The 22,500-nt window shown below is 42.5% G+C and overlaps 1 protein-coding gene across 1 annotated transcript in view; it reads left to right on the forward strand.

Moving 5' to 3' along the window:
- Positions 1 to 22,500, forward strand: part of LOC147022212 (voltage-dependent T-type calcium channel subunit alpha-1H-like) — a 481,200-nt gene that overhangs the window by 365,350 nt on the left and 93,350 nt on the right. The window contains exons 12-18 of the mRNA XM_085890488.1: positions 1,495 to 1,612; positions 3,440 to 3,595; positions 13,997 to 14,078; positions 14,694 to 14,869; positions 16,134 to 16,241; positions 16,873 to 17,124; positions 18,030 to 18,130. Coding sequence (XP_085746614.1) covers positions 1,495 to 1,612; positions 3,440 to 3,595; positions 13,997 to 14,078; positions 14,694 to 14,869; positions 16,134 to 16,241; positions 16,873 to 17,124; positions 18,030 to 18,130 — 993 coding nt within the window. The remainder of the gene's footprint in view (positions 1 to 1,494; positions 1,613 to 3,439; positions 3,596 to 13,996; positions 14,079 to 14,693; positions 14,870 to 16,133; positions 16,242 to 16,872; positions 17,125 to 18,029; positions 18,131 to 22,500) is intronic.

Genomic DNA, 22,500 nt, shown 5'->3' on the forward strand with positions numbered 1-22,500 from the left:
TTTGTATCAGTTATTTTATTTTTTGTATCAGTTATCAGGGCCTCGCCACCTCGCCTTGTTTCATTATTATTTTTTTGAAGACAGACATTTTTTGTTTCAGAGGTTTCCTCCTATCTTTCACTGTTCAGGAGATTAGTGCATGCAGACAACAAACAAACAAACAAACAAAGACTTCAAATTATATATTTGATATTCATATATATATATATATATATATATATATATATATATATATATATATATATATATGTTTCATATATATATATATATATATATATATATATATGTTTCATATATATATATATATATATATATATATATATGTTTCATATATATATATATATATATATATTTCATATATATGGTTATTCACATCTATGACTTATTTTTTTCTATTACCGATATTAAAGTGAAACACAACTGGGATGATGCAGCAGGGATGATGGATATCAAAATCTCTTTGGTAAACCGACTCATTTGAAGTTTGAAATACTCAGAACCGCCCACTGCAGTCAGCTGCTATCCTGGTACCTCCATCAGTCAGCTTATATGGCTTGAGAAGCCTTTGTTGGCAAGATCATCAGCTCACCCCTCGGAGAAGCCATCAATCCACAGACACATTTCTGGCTCTCCTGGCCATAGCTTGGAGTGGATTCCCTTCAGAAAGTGAATTGGCATGCCATTGCTGGTATGGCACAGGAGTTTATGGTCACCATTTCAGTTCAGGGGTGCTTGAGAATTATATGATGGAATATCAGTCATATGAGGGTGTCTATACCTCCATCATATTCATTTGAGTTTTCATAAACCTCAACCTTAAAATATTGTTCAGGATGATGCTTCCTGAATCTCACATTTGATATGGATTACTAATCTTGACACTATTAACAATTATTGTGTTGTAAATCCTCTTTGTACATCTTTCTTGAAGTGAAAAAGCAATGCTTAAAACTTGGTTCTGTTTCCACAGCGAAATAACGGCAGCACAGTTGCATTGACTTTCCTCATTTGGGTCATTGATGGTGAAAGATACACACCACTCATTAACACTGCATAAATCAAAAATGTCACCTTGGCAATACTCCTGTGCCTGTCCCACTGTTCTCTTATCCACTCCTCCCCCCACCCCCTTGTGAAAATGGCTCATTATGTTATAATTAGGTTCATATCATGTATGATGTTATAATTGGGTTCATATCATGTATGATGAATATACTGAAAGATTGAAGTGATGGGGTGTAGATAAAACACAGGCATGATGGTCCAAATTGCCTCCTCCTGTGTCCACCTTCCTTTTATATCTTTGTAATACAAGATGCAAATAAATGGCTAAATACATGATGAGACGGTATGTGAATGACTGTGTATGTTGATACTCGGTATGCAATCATCATTGTTTATTGAGAAACATTATCGTAGGATTTTCCTTTTTCTGTGGTTTGAATGAAGAGAAATTTAATTCACATTTTATTTGTGCTTTTTTGTTGGTGACAGTATCCTGGGAATGCACCTTTTTGGCTGCAAGTTCAGCATGAAGACGGAGAGTGGAGACACCCTTCCCGACCGCAAAAACTTTGACTCTCTCCTGTGGGCCATTGTCACCGTGTTTCAGGTTCGCTGACAGGCAGGCGCTCTGCAACACTGCTCACTCGTGGCTGAAAATGTCGGGCAAGGTTTGAGACTCGGTGCCGTGGCAGGTGCGCCTGTACCGCAAGGGGCTGTCGTACGTCACTTCATGTCTGGCCTTGTTGGTAACTGGGCTGGCTATACCTGGACCGATACATCTGGGCTATACTTGGATTTATCGGGCTATACCATCAGGTGGTTCCGTTTACTTCGTGACGCATGGGACGTTGAAATCTTCATGCGGGAATTGTTCTCATGTTGTTGTGGGAATGATACTGTCACGACGCAAACTTTAAAAATATTCTTTCTGATAAAAGTAAACAAAATATTATTATTTTCTGCAACTAAGTTTATCATCGAGCAATCAGAGTTTTTGAGATTTCAAAAGCCCAGTATCGCTGTACTTTAAACAGCAGTGATTGCGAACTTCAAACTCCATGTATCGTAGTTATTTCCATGCTATTACAATTATTTTAAGATTTCATTTTCCCATGACAATTAGTACCCTGCGCTCGCGGAGCGAAAAGCGGAGTTAAGTGATCGGAAGCGTATGTCGTATGTACGTATGGCGTATGTCGTATGTACGTATGGCGAATGTCGTACGTCGTGTGTAGGTTGTTAAGAGCATACATTGAAAACTGTTCAGCAGAAGAAATTGAAACTTTACCACATGTTACATGACCATGTGATATAGCGGTCACTCTTTAAAGGTCAACATAGGCCAAATGTAAACATCGGCCAGTTTTCTAAAAACCCTCAACTTTCATCTGATTGACTTGAAATTTGAACAAGATTTCCATATCAAGTCACTGAATTCATCACACCAACTATTTTTGAGATCAACAAAGGTCCAAAGGTCAACATAGGCTGAATTTCTAAAATTGGCAATTTTCATCCCATTGACGTGAAATTTGAAGAGTATTTGCATATCAGGTTACTTAATTCAACCACCTATTATTTTTGAGGTCAACATCGGCCAAAAGGTCAACACAGGCGAAATTTCTGAAATCCTCGATTTTCATCCGATTGACTTCAAATCTGAAGAGGATTTGCTCATTTGGTCATTGAATTCAATTACCAATTATTTTTGAGGTCAACACAAGCCAAAAAGTCAATATTGGCTGAAATTTCTGAAAACCTCAATTTTCATCCAATTGACTTCTCATTTGAACAGGATTTGCATATCAGGTCACTAAATACAACCATCAACAATTTTCGAGGTCAACATAGGCCAAAAGGTCAACATAGGCCGGATTTCTAAAATTGTCAATTTTCATCCAATTAACTTGAAATTTGAACAGAATCTTCAAATCACCTCACTGACTTCAACCAACAATTATTTTTGAATTCAGCATAAGCCAAACGGTCACCATAGGCCACCTTTCTGAAATCCTCAATTTTCATCTGATTGACTTGAAATTTGAACAGCATTTTCATTAAAATGACCATGGGTCACATTGATCACATGGATCTATGGGAAAATCTTTGAAAATCTTCATAGGAGAAACTGCTTAACTGATCAATGCAAAATTTAACTAATTGATCAACCACCCATGGAAAATATGGTTTGATAAAGATGATGTCATGGGTCATGTGGTCTGACAGCCATATTGGATCAAAGAAAAGAAACCTTATAAGACAAAAGAGTTGGCTTGCACAGAGTCCTTATCAAGACTGCGCAGGGTATGTATTCTATGAATACCATTTATTTGTTGTTTTTGTGTTCTCTTAAGTTCAGATTTTTCAAATAATTCTACAGTATTTCCCCCATAACAGCCATTCCTCTAATCTATCTCGCTGCTGTTGCATGCAGATTCTGACTCAGGAGGACTGGAACGTGGTCCTCTACCATGGTATGGCTTCAACCTCTCCTTTGGCTGCACTCTATTTCATCGCACTCATGACCTTTGGAAACTACGTCCTCTTCAACCTTCTCGTTGCCATCCTTGTCGAAGGCTTTCAGGCAGAGGTACAGATAAAATCCTCTATGACAATAAATCACTGTGTTTACTTTCAGCTCAACAATGCAATGTTCCATTCACTCTTGCTCCTCGTCAGCTGTTAAGTTTTCCTCAGTTGAGAGGCTCCGTGAGCTTTCCCATGTGTTCAATGAAGGTCATTTCATTTTCTTTTCAAGCAGTATAGGGTTACCGCCATAATTTCCTTGTCTTCATGATGCATCGCATAACCATTACTTTCACAGTACTGTCGAACACATATTTCTGCCATCCTCCATGTATAATTGCCGCCTCCTCTATCATCGTGAGAAAGATATATTGGGCACCCCGTTTGTAAACGTACCTCATGTAGGGCGTATTGCTCGATTTATTTTCAGAACTTATAATGATTCCAATGAGAAATGAAGATCTTGGATAACAAAAAAAATAAATAATCAAATGCCATACATTTTGCAGAAGGTCGTGTTGTGGGTTTGTGGAAAGTGAGTGAAGAGGTGATGAATTTTAAAGTTTGGTTTTCATACCAATCCAGTTGTCATGGATTTAATGATTGAGCTTTTCATAGACTTTGTAACATATGCAGGAGTGCTATTTTTTTCTATTACAAAGTGTGAAACTGTGACATCTCTGGCAGATTTTACAAGGCTGCATGCTTCTGTGTGACCAAGTTAACCATACTAGGAACCAAATTATAAATTGGGCATCAGGAATCTGGATGGGAGTTTTGGGAATCAACGGGAAACTGAAATTTTTAATCAAATAATATAATCGTACTATTAATTTGCAATTGGTCACTGGCTTTGACACCAATACAAATTTGTATTACGGACCCTAGGCATCAAAAAACACTATAAACATCGACCAAACAGTTTCAAATGGAGTACCTCACCGCTATTAGTGCATTTGAATTGCATCAAATGTGGCAATAAATCTGAATTGTTGCTCCCTTCTTCCGGCTCAAAAACAGAAGATGCCATTTGCATTTTTGCCGCCTACTTCTCTTCCCCATTTAGAATTCTGTAATAATAATAACATTAATGAGATTAATAATGATATCAATAATTATCATCATCATCTGATCAGAGGATACGTGGTGGCGCTTCTGAGCTGTCAACACCAGATTTGCTATCGAGGCCTTGGCTGAATTAGACAGGCCAAACTGTCATCCATGTTCTTCACAAGCTAGATATTTGCCCTCCATTTAAGGGCGATTTTAAGACTGATGTCCTCTCAGCTTTCACTAGCTTTTGGTCACTTTCACTCGTATACTTAACACAACTGCTCAGGATATCAAACAAAGGAAAGCTGCTGTATGGAGAGCTTGCAACATACTTTCAAGAAAATGGAAGTTGATACACTTGCAATATCAAGGAACAATTGTTCATGGCAACAGATGTGTACATCCTGCTTCATGGAAGTGAAGCATGGAGCCACATGGCAACCCACAAGAAGGGACTTCATGGCTACGACACTCGACTTCTTCCTTCAGCTTCAGTGCCCATTGGTTTGAACATATAATGTTCAGACCAAGGGACATTGGTCTGAACAAACTAGAGTCAATAAGACACCTTACTCAGAGCAGTGTTGAAGTAATTCAATTGAAATATAATAGTAATTTTAAAAGACATGTAAAAAAAATTCCTGAAGCTTTGCACCAATGATGCAGTGTTATACTCCACGGTATTGAACATGTCAAAGTACTGCAAAACTGGAAGTTTTTGGAAGCGATAAGAAGGCGATTTGTGATAAATAAAAAGACAGATAACACGGTTCGGGATCGTGTGGTTTTTGCCATGTTAGATTTATGCCCAAAAGAGCATTTACTCCATGAAAGAGATGTTGACCTCACAAAAGTGGTGGACATATATGGAGCAGCAGAGATCAGTCATGCCCAGTTGAAGACCATGGCAAAGATACTGCTCAAGGTAAATGATATGCGCAGTTCTCGACAACAGGGCTCAGTGCCGTGCGGAGCCCATATCCAGTATCCCGCCGTGAATATTGCACCTCGTTGGCCTGGGAAGGGCCACCAACCATGTTCTACATGTTCTGGTTGCGGATACCAAAATAAATGGGTGCATGAATGCCAAGCTAAAGAAAGGAAGTGCAGTGCAACAATTGTGGCTGCATGGGTCATTTCAAGAAAATGTTTCGAGATCAACCTCGTAGACAAGTATACGCCATTGAAACTCACAGCAATGGCGAGTATGATGTAAGTCTTGACCAGTTGTTTTTTAATGGCATTGATACTGTCATGGGCAAAAAGTCTTTGCAGACTTGTCTATTGAAAGGCTAAAAGTGAAGGTTATGCTGGACATGAGTGCACAGACGTCTGTCATGCCCTTTGCCTTTGATCAGAAATTGACAACGAAACCCCACATCCATAGTGCATTAGCCACTCTCAAAGATTATTGGGGGGCTGGCACCAGGTTGCGCACAAAGGTAAAGCTAACTTTCACTGCCAAACAGAAAGCAGAGAGGGCAAGTTTGAGTTCTATGTTGTTGATTCCTCTGCACCACTTATTTTTGTAATTGCAGCTTGTATTGCTTTGACCTGATTCAGTTTAGTGACAACAACATGGATATTTGTTCCATGCACCTGCAGCCAGAGCCACTTACATTGCTCAGTATAACCCAGGTGTACACAGATATCTTTCAGGGTCTTGGAAGGTTCAACCATCCCTGTCATATTGAAGTTGATAATGGAGTTTGTCCAGTTCTCAAACCTCCAGGTAGAGTTCCGCAAAGCTTGCATGGTCCTCTCAAGTATAGGCTCAAGTATATGGAAGCACTAGGTGTCATTATGCAAATGAATGGGCCCATGGACTGGGTGCATAACTTCGTGATCATCGAGAAAAAGGATGGCGCTTTCGAGTTATGCTTAGATCTGAGGTATTTAAATAAAGTGCTAAAATGAGAGCACCATCCGATCACCACTGCAGAGGATGTAATCAGCCGGCTCGGAGGTAAGAGGATGTTTTCTACCTTTGATGAAAAGGACTTTCTCGCAGGTTCCACTAAACAAGGACTGTGTGTTGATGTGTACTTTTAACACTCCTTTTGGAAGATAGTGTTTTAACAGAATGCCTTTTCGACTCATTGATGCAAGTGAAGTACTGCAGAGTCGTAATAAGAGTGCCTTTTATGACCTTGAAGGTGTGTATTTTGTTGCTGATGATATGGTTGTGGCTGTTACCAATGAAGCTCAACATGATGAGATTGTGGACAAATTACTCGATCGGGCCAACTCCATTAACGTAAAATTTAATCTTCAGAAAATTCAGTGGAAGGTGTCAGAGGTCAGCTGTATTGGACACGTCGTCACTGCTGAAGGGCTAAAGCCTGACATGACCAAAGTACAAGCAGTTACAAACTTGCCAAATCCTACATCGAAAGCAGATCTGCGGTGTGCCTGATTGAGAGTTTTTAACGACTTTTCCCATATTGTCCAAAACATGTCGATGATCACGGCGCTTCTACATGACTTGCTGAAGAAGGATGTACAATGGCAGTGGTACCCTGAACATGCTGGAGCAATCAACATCCTCAAGCAGACCCTCTCATGCGTCAGTCATTAAGTTATTTTAGCCTCCAAAACCATCTGTCAAACAAGCCCAAAACATCATCGACTGGACTCTGAGCATGTTTCATACATTAAGGACACCCAGTTGCCTATGCATCTCATTTGGTATCAGTTGCATAGCAAAACTATGCTCAGCTAGAAAACGATCTGCTTGGTGTCGTTTTTGTGGTAAAGTTCTTCTACTATGTATATGGGTATAAGACAGAGGAGTAAACATGCCAGAAGCCATTGGTGACCATTGTCAGAAACCTGATTCACCAACTGTCTGTGTTTTATTCGAACACATGCAGATGAGGGTACTCCAGTTGATATCCCAGATGCCAGTAAGCCAACACCGACCCTCCGGAGACCCTATGTTCTGCAACCTCAAATGATAACACTTCAGCTTTTGGCTGGATTTATCGTGAATGGATGACCATCACACAAAACCAACTTACAACCCAGCATCAAGCCATACTGGGACACCAGAAATGAAAAGTACCTTGCACATGGTCTGCTTTGTTGGTGACTGCATTATAATCCCTGTGGCACAATGATGGAACATCCTCAGCACGATCCATGAAGGTCACTTTTGACAAGTAAAAGGCAAAACCAGAGTCCTTCAAGTCGTCTACTGGTCTGGAATGAGCCGTGACTGAGCATCTTGTAGCCAAATGTCCAGTGTGTGCAAAAGTTGGAGCATTTTCTTTTCCTCGGGAAACATTTCCTTGTGGTAGTGGACCACTTCCCGAAATACCCAGAGGTTCTTCGAGACATTGGACTTTCTGCCAAGCATGTCATTGATGCACTTAAGCCAACATTTGTGAGACGGCATTCTACAAGAGCTGATAGTTGAAAACATGCCATTCACAAGTGCAGAATTAAAAAGATTTGCACAAGAATGGGGATTTCATGTTACAACATCAAACCCCACATATGCCCAATTGAATGGACAGGCTGAATGTATGACACAGACTGTCAAACACAGGCTCAACAGGGCTCTAGACTCTAGAGTAAGATGAGAATTTGCATTTGACCCTGCTGACTTGCAGGAACAATTCTGTATCAGGACTACCATATTCTCCAGCTTAGCCGTTGATGAATCAAAGATGCGGCAACAAACTACCTACAATAGAGCGACTCTTGCAACTGCACAAATTCTGGCAGATGCACATCAACTATTGGTATCGCAGGAGGTTGCAAATAACTTTAACAACCGGAAGTCCGAAGAACTCCCACTACTTACTCTGGGTGAAAGCATCCGCATCAAACAAGAAAGGGTCTGGGAGCCATCAGTGGTCATTGCTATACACCATTTGTCCCGATCATATCATGTTTTGATGCAGGACGGCTAGGTTTACCGCCACAAGCACAAACACCTCCAGAAGACCTGTGAACCTCCTCCACTCATCACCCCACTCCTCGAGGAGGACCAGCTAGCGAATCACTCCACACGATAGCTCAGTCATAAGACCCAGTTGAACCATCATCCTTAGCCTACGAGCCTAAAGCAGTCTCTACACAACTAGTCTAGACACCTGTTCATTGTTCTTCTCGACATGGGTTGCCTCTTAGTACAAGAACTTCGCGGACTAAAAGGCGACCCTCATATTTCAGTAATTGTTATCTAATTTCATCATATTGTTGTGGTTGAGGAAATTCGCAAACCACCATTCAGGTCCCGTAGGTGAGATATCTCTGTAAGTACATGTGTAGTTAGCCCCAAACCCGTTGTTTAGAGGGAATAAATGTGATTCATTCGGGCTGCGACCCTTTAAGATAGCCGTTTTTCTGTTCTATCTTTATTTTGAACCAACCACGTCTCAACCGCCATCACACAACAACCACCAACCGCAACGCCGCTTCACAACAACAACAACGCCAACAGCCACGACCTTTACCTTCACAACTCGCTCTCGCAAACATCGCATCACCAACATTCCAAGCGTCGCCATGGCCATAAACCACCACAATAAACCCTCCACCACCTTCACCTCTCCTCCTTCTGCCGCCATTCCCGCACCGCTTGAGGGCACCGAGCGTCAGGCTGTCCTGAACTCGTACAAGGCGTGCGCTGAGCCGCAGGTACAAAGTGCGGCCTTTCCGAGGAGAAGTCGGATCAGGAATGATACACGCTCACTTCCGATCCGTCCAATCATTAAGCGCGGGGCGATTTGGCCCCGCCTCCAGGCGCGTCGGAGTAGAATCGATATATGCAAATTCGAGGATCAGGGGAGGTTCATGCCCACTTTTCCTCCGTCCAATGGGCGAGCGTGGCTCCGCCCCCGAGCTCATCCTGATCCGGAAATTTGCATATGGGTTCTCCTGCCGTACTATAAAGCGCCGAGCGCGGGGCGAATTCAGTGAGTTTTGGGCTCGGGCGAGTTGGAGAGGTGTGGCGGCGGCGGAGTGTGGCAGCAGCAGTCAAGACGGGTCTGGAGGAGAGTCAGTCTGTCGGGGTTCGGAGTCTGTCGGGGAGCTGCAGAGAGGGGAAGCCGGGAACGCGGTCGAGGTCGCAGTGGAGTCGCTCGTCGCGGGACCCAAGCAAGCCAGCTATCCTCTTTCCCAAGAGCATCAACAATTCCCCCCTTTCCCCCCCCCCCCGCGCTGAGATAGTGCGGAAAGAGGGCCCCGTTCCCACCCCATTCCAAGCAGTGCCAACGAAACCCGCGGAGGAGCACGGAGTCGGGGCACCGCCGCCATATTTGCGGCTCATCACAAGACGGGTAGGCTCCACCGGTCTCGGCCCACAGCCCCGTCTGTCCCCTTGTATTTGAGGGTGGCCCCATTCTTTTGCTTTTGAGTATATGTGTTGTCGGCGCCGTCTGTAAAGTAAAACTGTGTAAGTGTTGCCGTGTGCTCGCGTAGTCGGTAGTAGATCTGCATTGTTGTGTTTCTTTTGTTGCAATTGCTTTTGGTGCATAATTGTTGTTATTGTATATGTGTGCTTTCCGTGTGCCGTGGAATAAATGTGCCTCATGTTGAACTGTTTTTCCCGTTTCGCTTCGTCTTTTCTTTAATTGAATCTCCATCTTACTTCACTAAAGGGTTGGTAGTGGGCTAAATACGCCCGATAATTAATCGGAACCATCGAGGTCGACGATATAACACCGCTCGGTTATCCCGATAGTATGGAACGGGCGATTCAGTGGCCCGTGTCCGGAGTCGACCTGCGGCGAGGTGCGATCGCCCGGTTTACCCTCCGTGTGGGTACTTCGGTAGGTTCAATTTGGCGAACAACCCTATCCCACGCGGGGGGCCGATTGGCACGATCGTGGTGAGGCCAAAAGGCCCACCCGTGACTCGTTCCCGGCGTTAGTCCGAGAGGGTCACGACAGAATTGTCCGTCCGGTGGGCGACGTGCCGCGATTCGAGTTACGTGGCCGATCGCACGCCGGCGGGCGCGAATTCGCAACACTATGAAACAACAATATCATTTGCTCAAGATGAAACTCTCATGTGAGAGTTTGGGTTGCCTAGTTAGTGCTGTTGTCTAGTGTGTGTGGCTTACTTGCTATAGTAAGTTGATTTTTAGTTTAGTTGATTTAGTTACTTGTGTGAGCTTTACCACATTGAGAAGGAAGGTGTTATATTACGAGTTGTTGTTGTTCTTATCATGGTTGGTCTTTGGCTCTACGCAGCAACTGTGCATCTGGCTGAGGGCTTTGTGGGGCTCATGACACCGTGGTCATGTTATTGATTCTAACCCAGGCTATTTTTTATTTTATTTCCTGGAGTGATTGAGGCAGCGGTCTGTTGCCTATACACTGCCCAAATAACTGTGTAGCATTCTCTCAAACAAGTGCTTTTATTGCACAGGTTGCTATATTTTACTTTAAACAATGTGTATATATGCATCAGGAAGAAAATAATTGGTTTAAGGTCGTTTCTTGGCACTATGAGCTGAACGAGGCTGCTCATGGTCACTTGAGAGTTGCAATTCCACAGGGTTTCTACATATCTCATAGGATTTTGAGTTGGACAGGTTACAGTGATGGGTGATGACCTGTAGCAGCCATTTTGTGGCTGTTTCAATCATGGTTTATGTGAAGCTGGTGATGGCATGATACTGGCGTGGATAGGGGAGTGAACAGATTTAAATATACCGCTGTTTCAATGAGGTAATGAAGAAGTATGTGATCATCGATGCTGGAATGCCCTTTTGCTTTTATGAGTGGGAGAAGAGGAGAGGGGAGGACAGGGGGTATGGTTTGGGAGGGGGGTTGATGACTTGGAGTTTGTAAGGAGGGGGGAGTTTTGTTTTTTTGTCGACATTGTCGAGACTTGGAAGAGCGAGAACACAGAATGGATCAGGAAGCAACATAACAAAAGGAATAGCAGGAGAAGGGGAAAAATAGATGGAGATGGACAGAAAGAAGGGGGTTGATGATAGACCATGTGAGTCCTGCAGAAACGTAAGGGTGAAGGGCATAAATGATGGAAAGGGCTATATACAGTAAGTTGCTTTTTAAGGTTGTGCAAGAGCAGAAAGGATGCAGTGGAAGACAGAGACCCCTTACCTGTCTGCAACGGCGAAGTTATTGGCCCGTAGACTCAGCTTCATCGTGGGACATTCCAATTATCTTAAAGGCCTTGATTCCCATGGCATCAAGCTGAGCAAGATGTGAGGCAGGGGAGCCAGTGCAGAGGGGAGAGTGGTACTTGTTTCGCTGTGGATGAAAGCCTTGTAGGTGGATAGGAGCTCAGGTGTGCCAAGGAAGGACTTTGCATGACAGAGGATGCCCATTCGGTGTCGGACTTTGCAGGCCAACTTTGAAATGTGGTTTGCTCAAGAACGAACATCGCTGAGTGTGACACCAGGGCTTTTGAATGCCTGAACTTCTTTGAGAGGGTTGTTGAGAAAGTAGATGGAGGGTTTGTGGTAAGGTCTTTTCGGAGAGAGTGAGTGAGTGAGTGAGTGAGTGAGTGGGATTTATCAGGGTTAAAAGACATGTTCCAAGTGTTTGACCAGTTTGTGATTTTGTCAAGGGCTGAAGAGATGGAAGTGGTTGCTGCTTGTCTATCAAAAGGCTGAGGTATGCCAAAGTAGAGGATAGAGTCATCAGCAAAGAAATAAAGGGGATTTTCCAAAGAATCAGAGAGATCATTGATGAAGATTAGGAATAGATGATGAAGATAGGATGGGGCCTCGAACATTGCCTTGGGGCACTCTCGTCTTGAGAGTGAGAGGAGAAGAAAGTATTCCGTTGAGAGCTGCACATTGGCTACAAGAGTGGAGGAAATCGGGAATTCAAGAGTGGAATTGGCATTGGATGTCATAGGCAGACAGTTTGGAGAGAAAGGCAGGATACCAGACTGTATCGGAAACTCGAGATATGTCCAGAGAGACGGTCCTGATCTCATGTTTGATATTGAGGACCTCTATCCATTGTTTGGAAAGTAAAAGCAGCTGTCCAAGGTAGAGTGACCAGTCTGAATCCAAATTGATGATCTGAGATGAGGCTGTTGGAAAAAAGGAATTATTTTATGTCAACTGTGATTATGGATTACATGACTTTGCTGATGATTGGAAGTAAGTCAATTGGTCTGTCATTAAGGGGAGCCATTTTTGCACCTTTTTATGTCATGCAGTGATGTTGGCCGACTTCGTCAGGTAAATCCATCCATCCATCGGGGACCATACTCTGTGCAGAGCGTTGGTGCTGCCGAACCAGTCTCCTTGGCTATTGGCCACAATCCTGGATGGGTCGCCACTCCGACACAGTATACCAGCATGCTAGCACTCATTTTGCCGACCTTGGAAGGATGACAGGCAGAGTCAACCCCACCTGGTGTTAATTCAACAGCTGAGGACGATTTGAACTCAGGATCCTAAGATCTCAAGCCCACCACCCTAACCATTAAGCCAACACCAGGCAATAGGATAAATGACAGGGTGAAAATGGCAAAGAGAGGAGGTGTAAGAGCAGCAGATCAGGTTTTAAGGACACACTTGCCCAGCCCAAGGATTTCAATCTGTATGGTGGACATGGGATCTGGCAGGAAGTCTCTTTGAGGCGGGCGACTGCTCTGGCTGTTTCACATAACTCACCAGATTTGAACCAGGCAACCAGGTTGTTTGATGACCACAACAATATACTGTATATGAATTAAACTCCCTCACGTGGTCAAGCATGAAGACACAGATTGAGTCCCATAATGGCTATTACTGCATGATCTGTCGGCAACAAGCGTCGTCTATACTTGAAGTTCCTGCTTCACCAAGCTGGGCGGTTTCAATCATCATTTAGTCAACTTGGTTTTTGTCACAAATAAACAATTGTGTTATGTGCCATCCTGATGAGCCCAAATAAATGTGAAACCTGGTCATCGGCTGTGCTTGCCTTTACTTGTATCCTATTAAATCTCAGTCTTAAAAAATACCTGAGTAATCGTGCAGAAGCCACCTAGAATTTGAGGTGAAGTTGCGGTTTGCACATGCGCATGATGTTTAGTGTCAAGTTACTTTTTGGGTTGGAATGGCATTTTCTGTTATATATTGTTATGGTTCTTTGAAACTGTCACTCCCCAAGGCAATGGCAAACAACATGTAGTGGTTCGTGAGATAGTTATTTCATTATTATTTGTTTTATATCACCCTTCCCTTATGTGTGATGGGTTTATGGGTCAATATGCATTGTGTGGGTTCTCAGTGTTTTTCTTCCCCTTCTTTGCTTTAATATAGGCTGTAACAATATAAATTCACCTGTTTTTATGAACTACCAAATATATTATTTATCTTGCATTACAAATATCACAACATTCATCTGTGGAAAATAAACACACCTTTTTTAATAAATGTTACATTGAATGGTACTGTCACTTCCTGAGCTATGATATTCCAATTCAGGGAGACGCCAATCGATCAGAGTCCGATGGGGATTTGTCCGATCTGGAGTGTGAGAAATTTAAAGAAGCTTCATCCATATCAGGTGAGCCACATACACAAAGTCTTCCACTAAGCTGTCAACAAAATGCAGTCCCCAGCCATTGCACAGCAGGCAGATGGTCACCGATCGGATATGGATGAGAAATGATTGATTTCCATGAATGATTTTGGTACAGATTGGCCATCCCTCAAGGAATTGATGGTTCAGTAGTCTCCTCCAACAAGCTGAGGTCCAGGAAGATAATTTCCGGTGATTAACCATTTAATATCCGAGTTCGGGTCCAGGTACAATTACTTAAATCTTGCAATTCATTAGAAACTTGGATGCCGTAGAGATCGGTTTTTCCATACCATTGGTAATGTGACAGAATATACAGTTGAGGTTTCTAATCCCCTTGAGTGTTGATTCCCTATGATTTGGTTTCAAATAATCTTTTCCTTCCTGACATTCGTTTTAGAGAGCTTTTCTGGGATGGAGAAGGAAAATGCTGATGCAAACCACTCTCAATGCTGTATGCCCCTTCAGAGCTATTGCTGCATACTTCGTCATCTCACACGTCGTTCCCTCACCCGCTAACAACACTGTCACACGGCCCTTTATTGCTGTCACACAGAAACTGATTCTTCATTGCTGCCCCCATTCTCACCCTGTTGACAGTGGTAACTCCTGAAAGCTACCTCGACTTTAAGTGCTCCTACACAGTGCCCATGCTGGGCCACATGCCTCCTTGCCAGAGGATATGCCCTGCTGTTGCACGTGGGACCAGGATATGCAAGGGCAGTGATGGCTCGCTCAATACTTGCTGCCCAGCTGTTCCAGGGCGCCATTCAATTGTGAGTGACACACCTGTCTCTGTCTCTGTCTATATATCTCTCTCTCTGATTTCTTTAATTTAGTGCTCTTTTTCAAACAGGCACAGTTAATTATGATATAAAAAGCAAAAACAGGCATTTCACATGGGTAAAGGCCATTTGATGCATCATGCGTGTGCTGTCGCCACACCACAGTCCTTCAACCTACTGTAAGTATTGCTAATTATCGAGCCAATTATAGAAGAATTCAACCAAGGCACCATCACACATTTGGCTGCTCTTGTCAAAAGCGATCTCGAATGTCCACGTTAGAGATTGGGCAATAATTTTTGTATCCCATCCCAAGGACAACTTCTACCAAGATGCAGCGCCCCCTGCTGATACATTCGTCCCAATTTAGATTAGAATGTAGAAAGAGCATCTAAAAAGCAAGCCTGCTACTAACGAATCCATAATACCACCATGAGTGTTTTTTTTTTGTTTGTTTGTTCATTTCACAAACAGTTTTGCTTGACATGATATTCATCCCCCATCTCCCTCAACCTAATGAAGCTACTTCGACCTTAAACTCCCTCGTCTCCATTTCTGGCCTTCCCATGGAACAAAATCACATTTCGTTCACATTCCCACCACACTCCCATCCCCACCCCAATACAAACAAAGCAATCATGGATACAAAGTGGTTCAGCTTCATTTATATTCACAAGGGAACATTTTTCCAGCAGATTTGCTACTTTATTTTCTGCTTCATAAAGATGCCAAGAGGTCATTCCCTTCCACGTCTTTTTCTCGCAGTTAATATCACTGCTGCAAAAATCATTTGTAGACTGTCTTGCAGTTTCTCGCTGTTTCCTTTCGATGTTTAAGTGTGTGTGTGTGTGTGTGTGTGTGTGTGTGTGTGTGTGTGTGTGTGTGTGTGTGTGTGTGTGTGTGTGTGTGTGCGCGCGTATATATATATATATATATATATATATATATATATATATATATATATATATATATATATATATATATATTGGAGCCTGATAGAGAAATGAACCCTCTTGCAAGGTACTTGCAAGACAATGCACACAAGACAATAGAAAATCCTTGATAAAAATGCAGTTTTCTCGAAGTTGTCGTACAAGTACCGTTAACTTTACTAGTTCACCCACTCACTTAAAAAAGAAAAACAGAATGTGAATGAAAATTTGTTAGCCATTAATACGTACGTATGTAATCACTCAAACACGACACAAATGACTCGTCGTGTTTCACACCTTATGGATCTTTGTGCCACTTTTAGGAGAGCGCGCAAAGCTTACCGTGTGGCCTCTGCAACAAAAATATTGGTTGCAGTGCAAACTGGAAAAGCATGACACGAAGGCAGGGTTCTCAACCGGGAGGATCACAGGTTTGTAAACGGATAATGCAAACAAACAAACATTCTCCAGCAGGAGATTATGTAGCTTTTATTATTATGATTTTTGTAAGATCAATTGGCATGATTAAAAGGTGTTTTTGATACCAATTTGATTGGAGAATGGAGTCCTGTAATGAAAATGTTTAATATGGTGTAAAGTTCTTAGGACCCTGACCAAAAACTTAGATGCTCCGAGCTCATGATAAACCGCAGTGATTCGAGAGTCAAATGGCATGCCTCCATCAATGCTCCATTGGATTTAACTGCCATTGCTACTGATGCGACTTTCATGTCAGTGTGCATCTATGTGATGGAACAACCTTGTAGCCACTTACACTCTTGCAGACATGCACATTTAGAAAATCTAGACAGGCCAATTCCATATTTTTTGATGCCTGGATGACAGACATGTCCAAGGCAAGCGAAGGTATCATTTGAATTGCCCCGGCGAGTAGAGTGGCGTCAATCGAGGTCAGAGCTGCTGCTTGATGTCTTTCCCCAATATAATACAATTTTTTTTTGTGAAGTGCAGTCGTATACATGTTTGAAATACTTTCTGCTTAAAGTTAGAGATTTAACTGAAACCACTATTTTCTTCCAATCGTCCTGCATTGACTCTTAGGTGCCACAAAGAAGCAATGATGAGGTTGTTACTAAACCTCAGCCTCCAAATGGGTCTGTATCACCACCAGCTCGACCTCGTCGGCTCCCTGAGCTCCTGGAGACGACATCTCGAATTGCATTTGCTTCGGCTGCTTCACCTTCCTCTTGCAGGTGCAATGGATTGCCATCAGCAATACCCAACCTTGGAGTCGGGGGTGCAAGTAGCACCAATCGTGATACATCCACCATGTCTGAGGATGATATATATGATGTGAGTTTTAACCATTCCACAGTGTTTTTTAGATATTTGCTGAAATATTCTTAATTTTTGGTGGGGTTTGTTTTGTCTTTTTTATTTATTATAATTGACATTGATCTAAGGCTTTGTACACAAATGATGGATAGGGCAAGGACTTTAGAGGAGATTAATTACAAGAGCGTTAATAGGCAATGCACAGGATGCTAGTGCATCGGACTCATTCTCTGTTATTGCAGAGAAATGCATTTGATTTGATTCTGTGATTCCTAAATTACGAGTTATGGTGCTTGATTGGGCATGCTGAACAGTCTAATCCCTTGGAAACGATTCCTTGCATCCGTATTCTCGTGCTATTACATTTAAGATGAATTTGTCTCTTCCCTCTCCTGAGCTTTTCTACATTCACTGACCTTCTCCTCTCACCCTCCCTTTTTCTCCCCTTCACCTAATGTGATGCATCTGTGCAATTTTATCCCATGGTTCCCCCTCCACGCCTCTGTCATTTTGGTAACCACTACAAGTGTACCCTTTGTCATTTAGCTTTTCCACGAGCCTTGAGTTTTGTTCAGAAACCCCAGCCTACCCCCATTACCCCCCAGAACCTTTGTGTGTATTATTGTCATAATGGTTTGTAAATAAGGGATGAACTTTTCAGTTCAAATTATGAATTATTGACACCATTAAGCTACAGATTTTGATGCACTGGTGGCATTTACCTTTCTCCTGAAAAAGCTTTGCATTGGAGGAAATTAAAAAGAACATAGACATAGCTATTGTCTTGGTCCAGCCAGATGCAAAGGAAATTATGAAGAACATTCTCTTGTTTTCAAGGCCAGAAGGAAGCATGTAACTTCATTTCAAGTCTGGGTGCATTGCTTTGTTTCGTGTAATCCCGCACCATTTCCTTCCCGAAACAGGGTTACTGTTCACGTGTTCTACGCCGTCTGGAACCCTACAAACCCAAGCTATGCTACACCCGCCGTGATTGGTCTTTATACATCTTTGCTCCACAAAACAAGTGAGTGTGTGCTGACATAACGATTCTGTAAGTGTGCCAAATGTGTTCATAATGACCATGTTTTTGTTTGAAGTGGTTTAGTTTTTGAGCCGTCCATGTATTATGTCCACATGGTGTGTGTGGGTTGTTGGAGGCGGGATGGTGGAAAGGATCTGCAGGAGGTTGAATTTGGTCCAGTGCTTCACTGAGTTTAAGGACTGTGGGATGGCAGGGGTTGTTTGATTGCTCAACTGCATCTTATGTCCATGTTGGAGTTTTTATTTTAATTTTATTATTATTTTTATTTCCAGTTAAGGTTGGAATTTTATTTTTATTTTCATTTGATCTAATGTATTATGGCAAGAGCTTTATAATAATTGTAATGTCCCAATCCCTAAGATGATGTGTTTTCATTCAAGTATGAGGTTCAATCTGGTGTGCAGACAATAATCTCGACAGCTGCATATATATGCTATACCGACCAATGCAAATGTGATTCAGCCAGATGCACAAATACTATTTGTTTTATCAAATTCAACCAAATGGGGCTGTCACTGAAATTGCACTTCAGTTTATCGAGATTAATCTTATTCAGCATTTCTGTTAATGCCACTTTGGTGCATCAATTTCTTTTTTTCTATATCAATGAGCATCGAGAAATGAAAGCTTCGTATGCGTACCAACCCTGTCCCAACAGCATTGGGCATATCTACTGTTTGCTCTTTTGTGGATAGTGATTATTCGATATTTGTGTAGAATACAGCATTCTGCCTGGGGTTCCAAAGTAATATACCAAGTTGCTGAAGTCTGTTGCCATGTATTTTGTCCCAAGGGTAAAAACCGACTATAGCAGTGTCAGTATTTGTTTAAAGTAAGTCATTATGTTGATTAATATGCCAAAAATTGGTTTGTGGTACTATGCCTTTGCCTTGGTAAAAATGTTTCAAACAAAGTGCTTTCATTACAACACAGATGATGCCTTGAGAGAATTTTTCATGGCCTCGTGAAGCCAATGTCTAAATGAGAGAGGAATCAAGAAAAAATGTTTTGCCAATCTTGATCACTGGTGCGGAAATTTAGGCCCTACATTCAGGAAAGCGTCTACCGGACAGTAATACTATTTTGTATGACAGTTATGTGGAGACACTCGCAAGATAGCCTCGAGGTCTGAACACTCCCCTCTGAGCTGTCTCGCCTGGGTTTGAATCTTGGCCTAGCTAGAAACTGTCATCTTCATGGTGTTTCACATGCACGGCAAGGCATCAATGTGGGTGCCGTATCTTGAGTGGACGTTAAACTGGATGTCCCATCTGCTAACCTAGGTTAGTGAATGTTAAAGATCCCATGGTGACCTTTGCGAAGAGTGAAGCGTGCTATCGCCGGCACCCTGGTCACATTTCACATTCCTGCACACTCTGCAACTATCCATGGTCAGAGTGAGGACCGATCCCGGATTGCAACCCCAGTCAAAGAAACTGCTTCAGCAAAACCAACTCTGAATAGAACGTGAAGCATCCATCCATCTAATTATGTGAAGAAAAAGTTCCTCACACTCGAGGATATGAAAATTGTGCGTTTCACTTCCCCTCTGTGCCATTGCTGTGGGGACAGAGTTTTGAGTGTGGATTAAGCTACATTCATTATGTTTTGTATTATATATATATATACTAGCGATACCCATGCACATGCACGGGATAGCAGTACAACATAGCTGGTAGCAGACGACAGACCGTACACGGGGAATGACAAAAATACGCATTGTGCAAAATGCAAGTGGTGCTATGGAACACCAAGACTTCCCAAACATTGTCGGCATGTCCGCTAAGTGCCACAGCAATTCCATTGGGATCGTGTGATGGCGAGCCAAGTTTTTAGTTTGCAAGCTTGGTATAATAATAGAGATAAGGTTTTGGTACATATTGGTCGATTTGGATCTGCAAAGGGACGTGTGTGTGTGTGTGTGTGTGTGTGTGTGTGTGTGTGTGTGTGTGTGTGTGTGTGTGTGTGTGTGTGTGTGTGTGTTTGTGTTGGCATGTCTGCATGCTTGGTTATGGGTGCCATAGTGGCAAAGTTTCATCCCATATCTTGTGGTGGAGGTTTTACCTTTTAACCTCAGCAGCGTATGAGTGATCACATTTTCTTTTTAACTCATGACTGTTTCTCAAGCAATTGATTATTTAATATGAACCGGGTGTGCTTTAGAAAGGTTAGATGTTTCTCTTTGTGAGTGTAAAAGCAAAATATATTTGATAACACCCTATTTCAGTCATTTGCCATATTAACATGTTTTCTAAATTACCAAGCCAAATTTTTTTTCCACCTGTCACATGACGATTGCCAGCTGTTGATGAAGAATAATTTTTTATGCACATCTCCTTGAAATGTTTATAATGCAACAATGTTTTTATTTGTTCATTGAAATTCCCCCAAAACAAGGGTGAAAGCTACTCAATATTTTTGGGTTGTATACAGTACATACTGGAGTCGGTATTCATGCTGACTCCAATCTTCTATCTCCCCTCTCCCCACCTCTCTCTCTCGCTGTCCCATCCTCGCTCCACCCCCTCCTAATATAGTGCAGCACCCTCCCACACACACCTCTCTCTCTCTGTCTGTCTGTCTGTCTGTCTGTCTGTCTCCGGATGTGGCTGGGCGATGTTTGTCTCTAGACGTGCCCATCCTCATCTCCAGACATGTCCAGGTGGTATTTGTCTCTGGACAGAGTTTGTCTCCGGACGTGTCTGGGCAGTGCTCGTTTGTCTCCATACCTGTCCAGATTGTGTTTGTCTCTGGACGTGTCCGGGTGGTGTTTATCTCCAGACATGTTCGTGTTTGTCTCCAAACATATCCAGGCAGTGTTGTCTCTGGACATGTCCAGGCATTGTTTATCTCCAGATGGTGTTTGTCTCCAGACCTGTCCAGTCGATGCTTGTTTGTCTCCAGACCTATTCGGATGGTGTTTGTCTCTGGATGTGTCCAGGCAGTGTTTTTCTCCAGATGTGTCCATGTTTGTCTCCGGATTTGTCCGTGTTTGTCTCTGGACGTGTCTGTGTTTGTATCTGGACATGTCCATGTTTGTCTCTGGACGTGTCTGTGTTTGTATCTGGACATGTCCATGTTTGTCTCTGGATGTGTCCGTTTGGTGTTTGTCTCCAGACGGCTTGGCTGTGGATGCCCCCAGGTGGTGTTTGTCTCTGGACATGTCCGGGCATTGTTTGTCTCCAGACATGTCCAGGCGTTGTTTGTCTCCAGGCAGTATTTATCTCCGGGTAGTGGTTATCTCCAGACATGTCCAGGAGGTGTTTGTCTTGGGGTGGTACTTATAGTAAGACCAGTAGAAAATGGATTTCAGACATATTTTGTTTTCATATTCACTGTTATTCAATGCAGAATCATTTTGATGAGACTATGAATCTTAATGCTCCATCACATGTGCCTTCCCTTCCTCTCACCTCATGCTGCCTTCCCTTCTCTCACCCTCCTCACTCCCCTTCCTTCCTCTCTCTTTCCCCCTTCACCTCTTCACTCTCCCCCACGCCTTTCTCTCACCCCCATTTTTTCTCCGCCCTCTTAATATTCTCGTCAGCGAAGCGACGGGTGGTATTTGCTGGTGTATATTATTTTAAAGTTGTAAATATTGTGCACTCTTATTTGTCTCTTCTTAATGTCCTATTCATGTCCAATAAGTCTAATGGTCTGCTTAACATATCCATTCATCTTCACGTGAATCTACTGAATATCAATGTTTACAGTATTGTATTCAAAGTTCCAACCGGAGCAATATCGTATCCCAAATCAACAGCCAAGGAGAGATGTATGGTCATAATTTATTAATTTGGCATTGTACACTTGCTGTGGGTTTCATCAGTTTCTTGAGCCAATGTCACTACCAATAAAAATGCTCAGAAGGGTTCCATTGCTTGGAGTATTATAACACCATGATAATGATCGACAAACATTGTATTATTATCAATCAGGCACTGATCTCAACATGTTGTGTTGCTTACAAAGGAAACAGATTTTTTTTTTATTGTTCAAACACTCGAGCATGTGCATGGCACAACTGCCAGTATGCCTCATTTGTGCATGATGTACTTTGAATTCCTGTGCTCCCATATCCAGAATATCAACACTGAATCTTTATGTCACAAAATATATTCTTTAATATGGAAGTGAAAAATTAATGTTATTTGATGGATGAAACTTATTTTTGCGACTGATTGGAATGCCTGGAAAGCATTGGCGGTTAAAAGTTGTTCTGGCCGAGTTTTCATTTCTATTTGTGTTTTGACATGACTGATGCTAATTCCATTCGAATGCTGGAGGAATAGACTCAAATTGCTTTATCTGACCATTGTCCTAATCATGGGTCTGAAACTTCAATATGGCAA

This window comes from Eptatretus burgeri, chromosome 8 (genome assembly GCF_056783735.1).
Source record: "Eptatretus burgeri isolate ZD-2024b chromosome 8, Ebu_testis_v1, whole genome shotgun sequence".
Classification (NCBI taxonomy): Eukaryota; Metazoa; Chordata; class Myxini; order Myxiniformes; family Myxinidae; genus Eptatretus; species Eptatretus burgeri.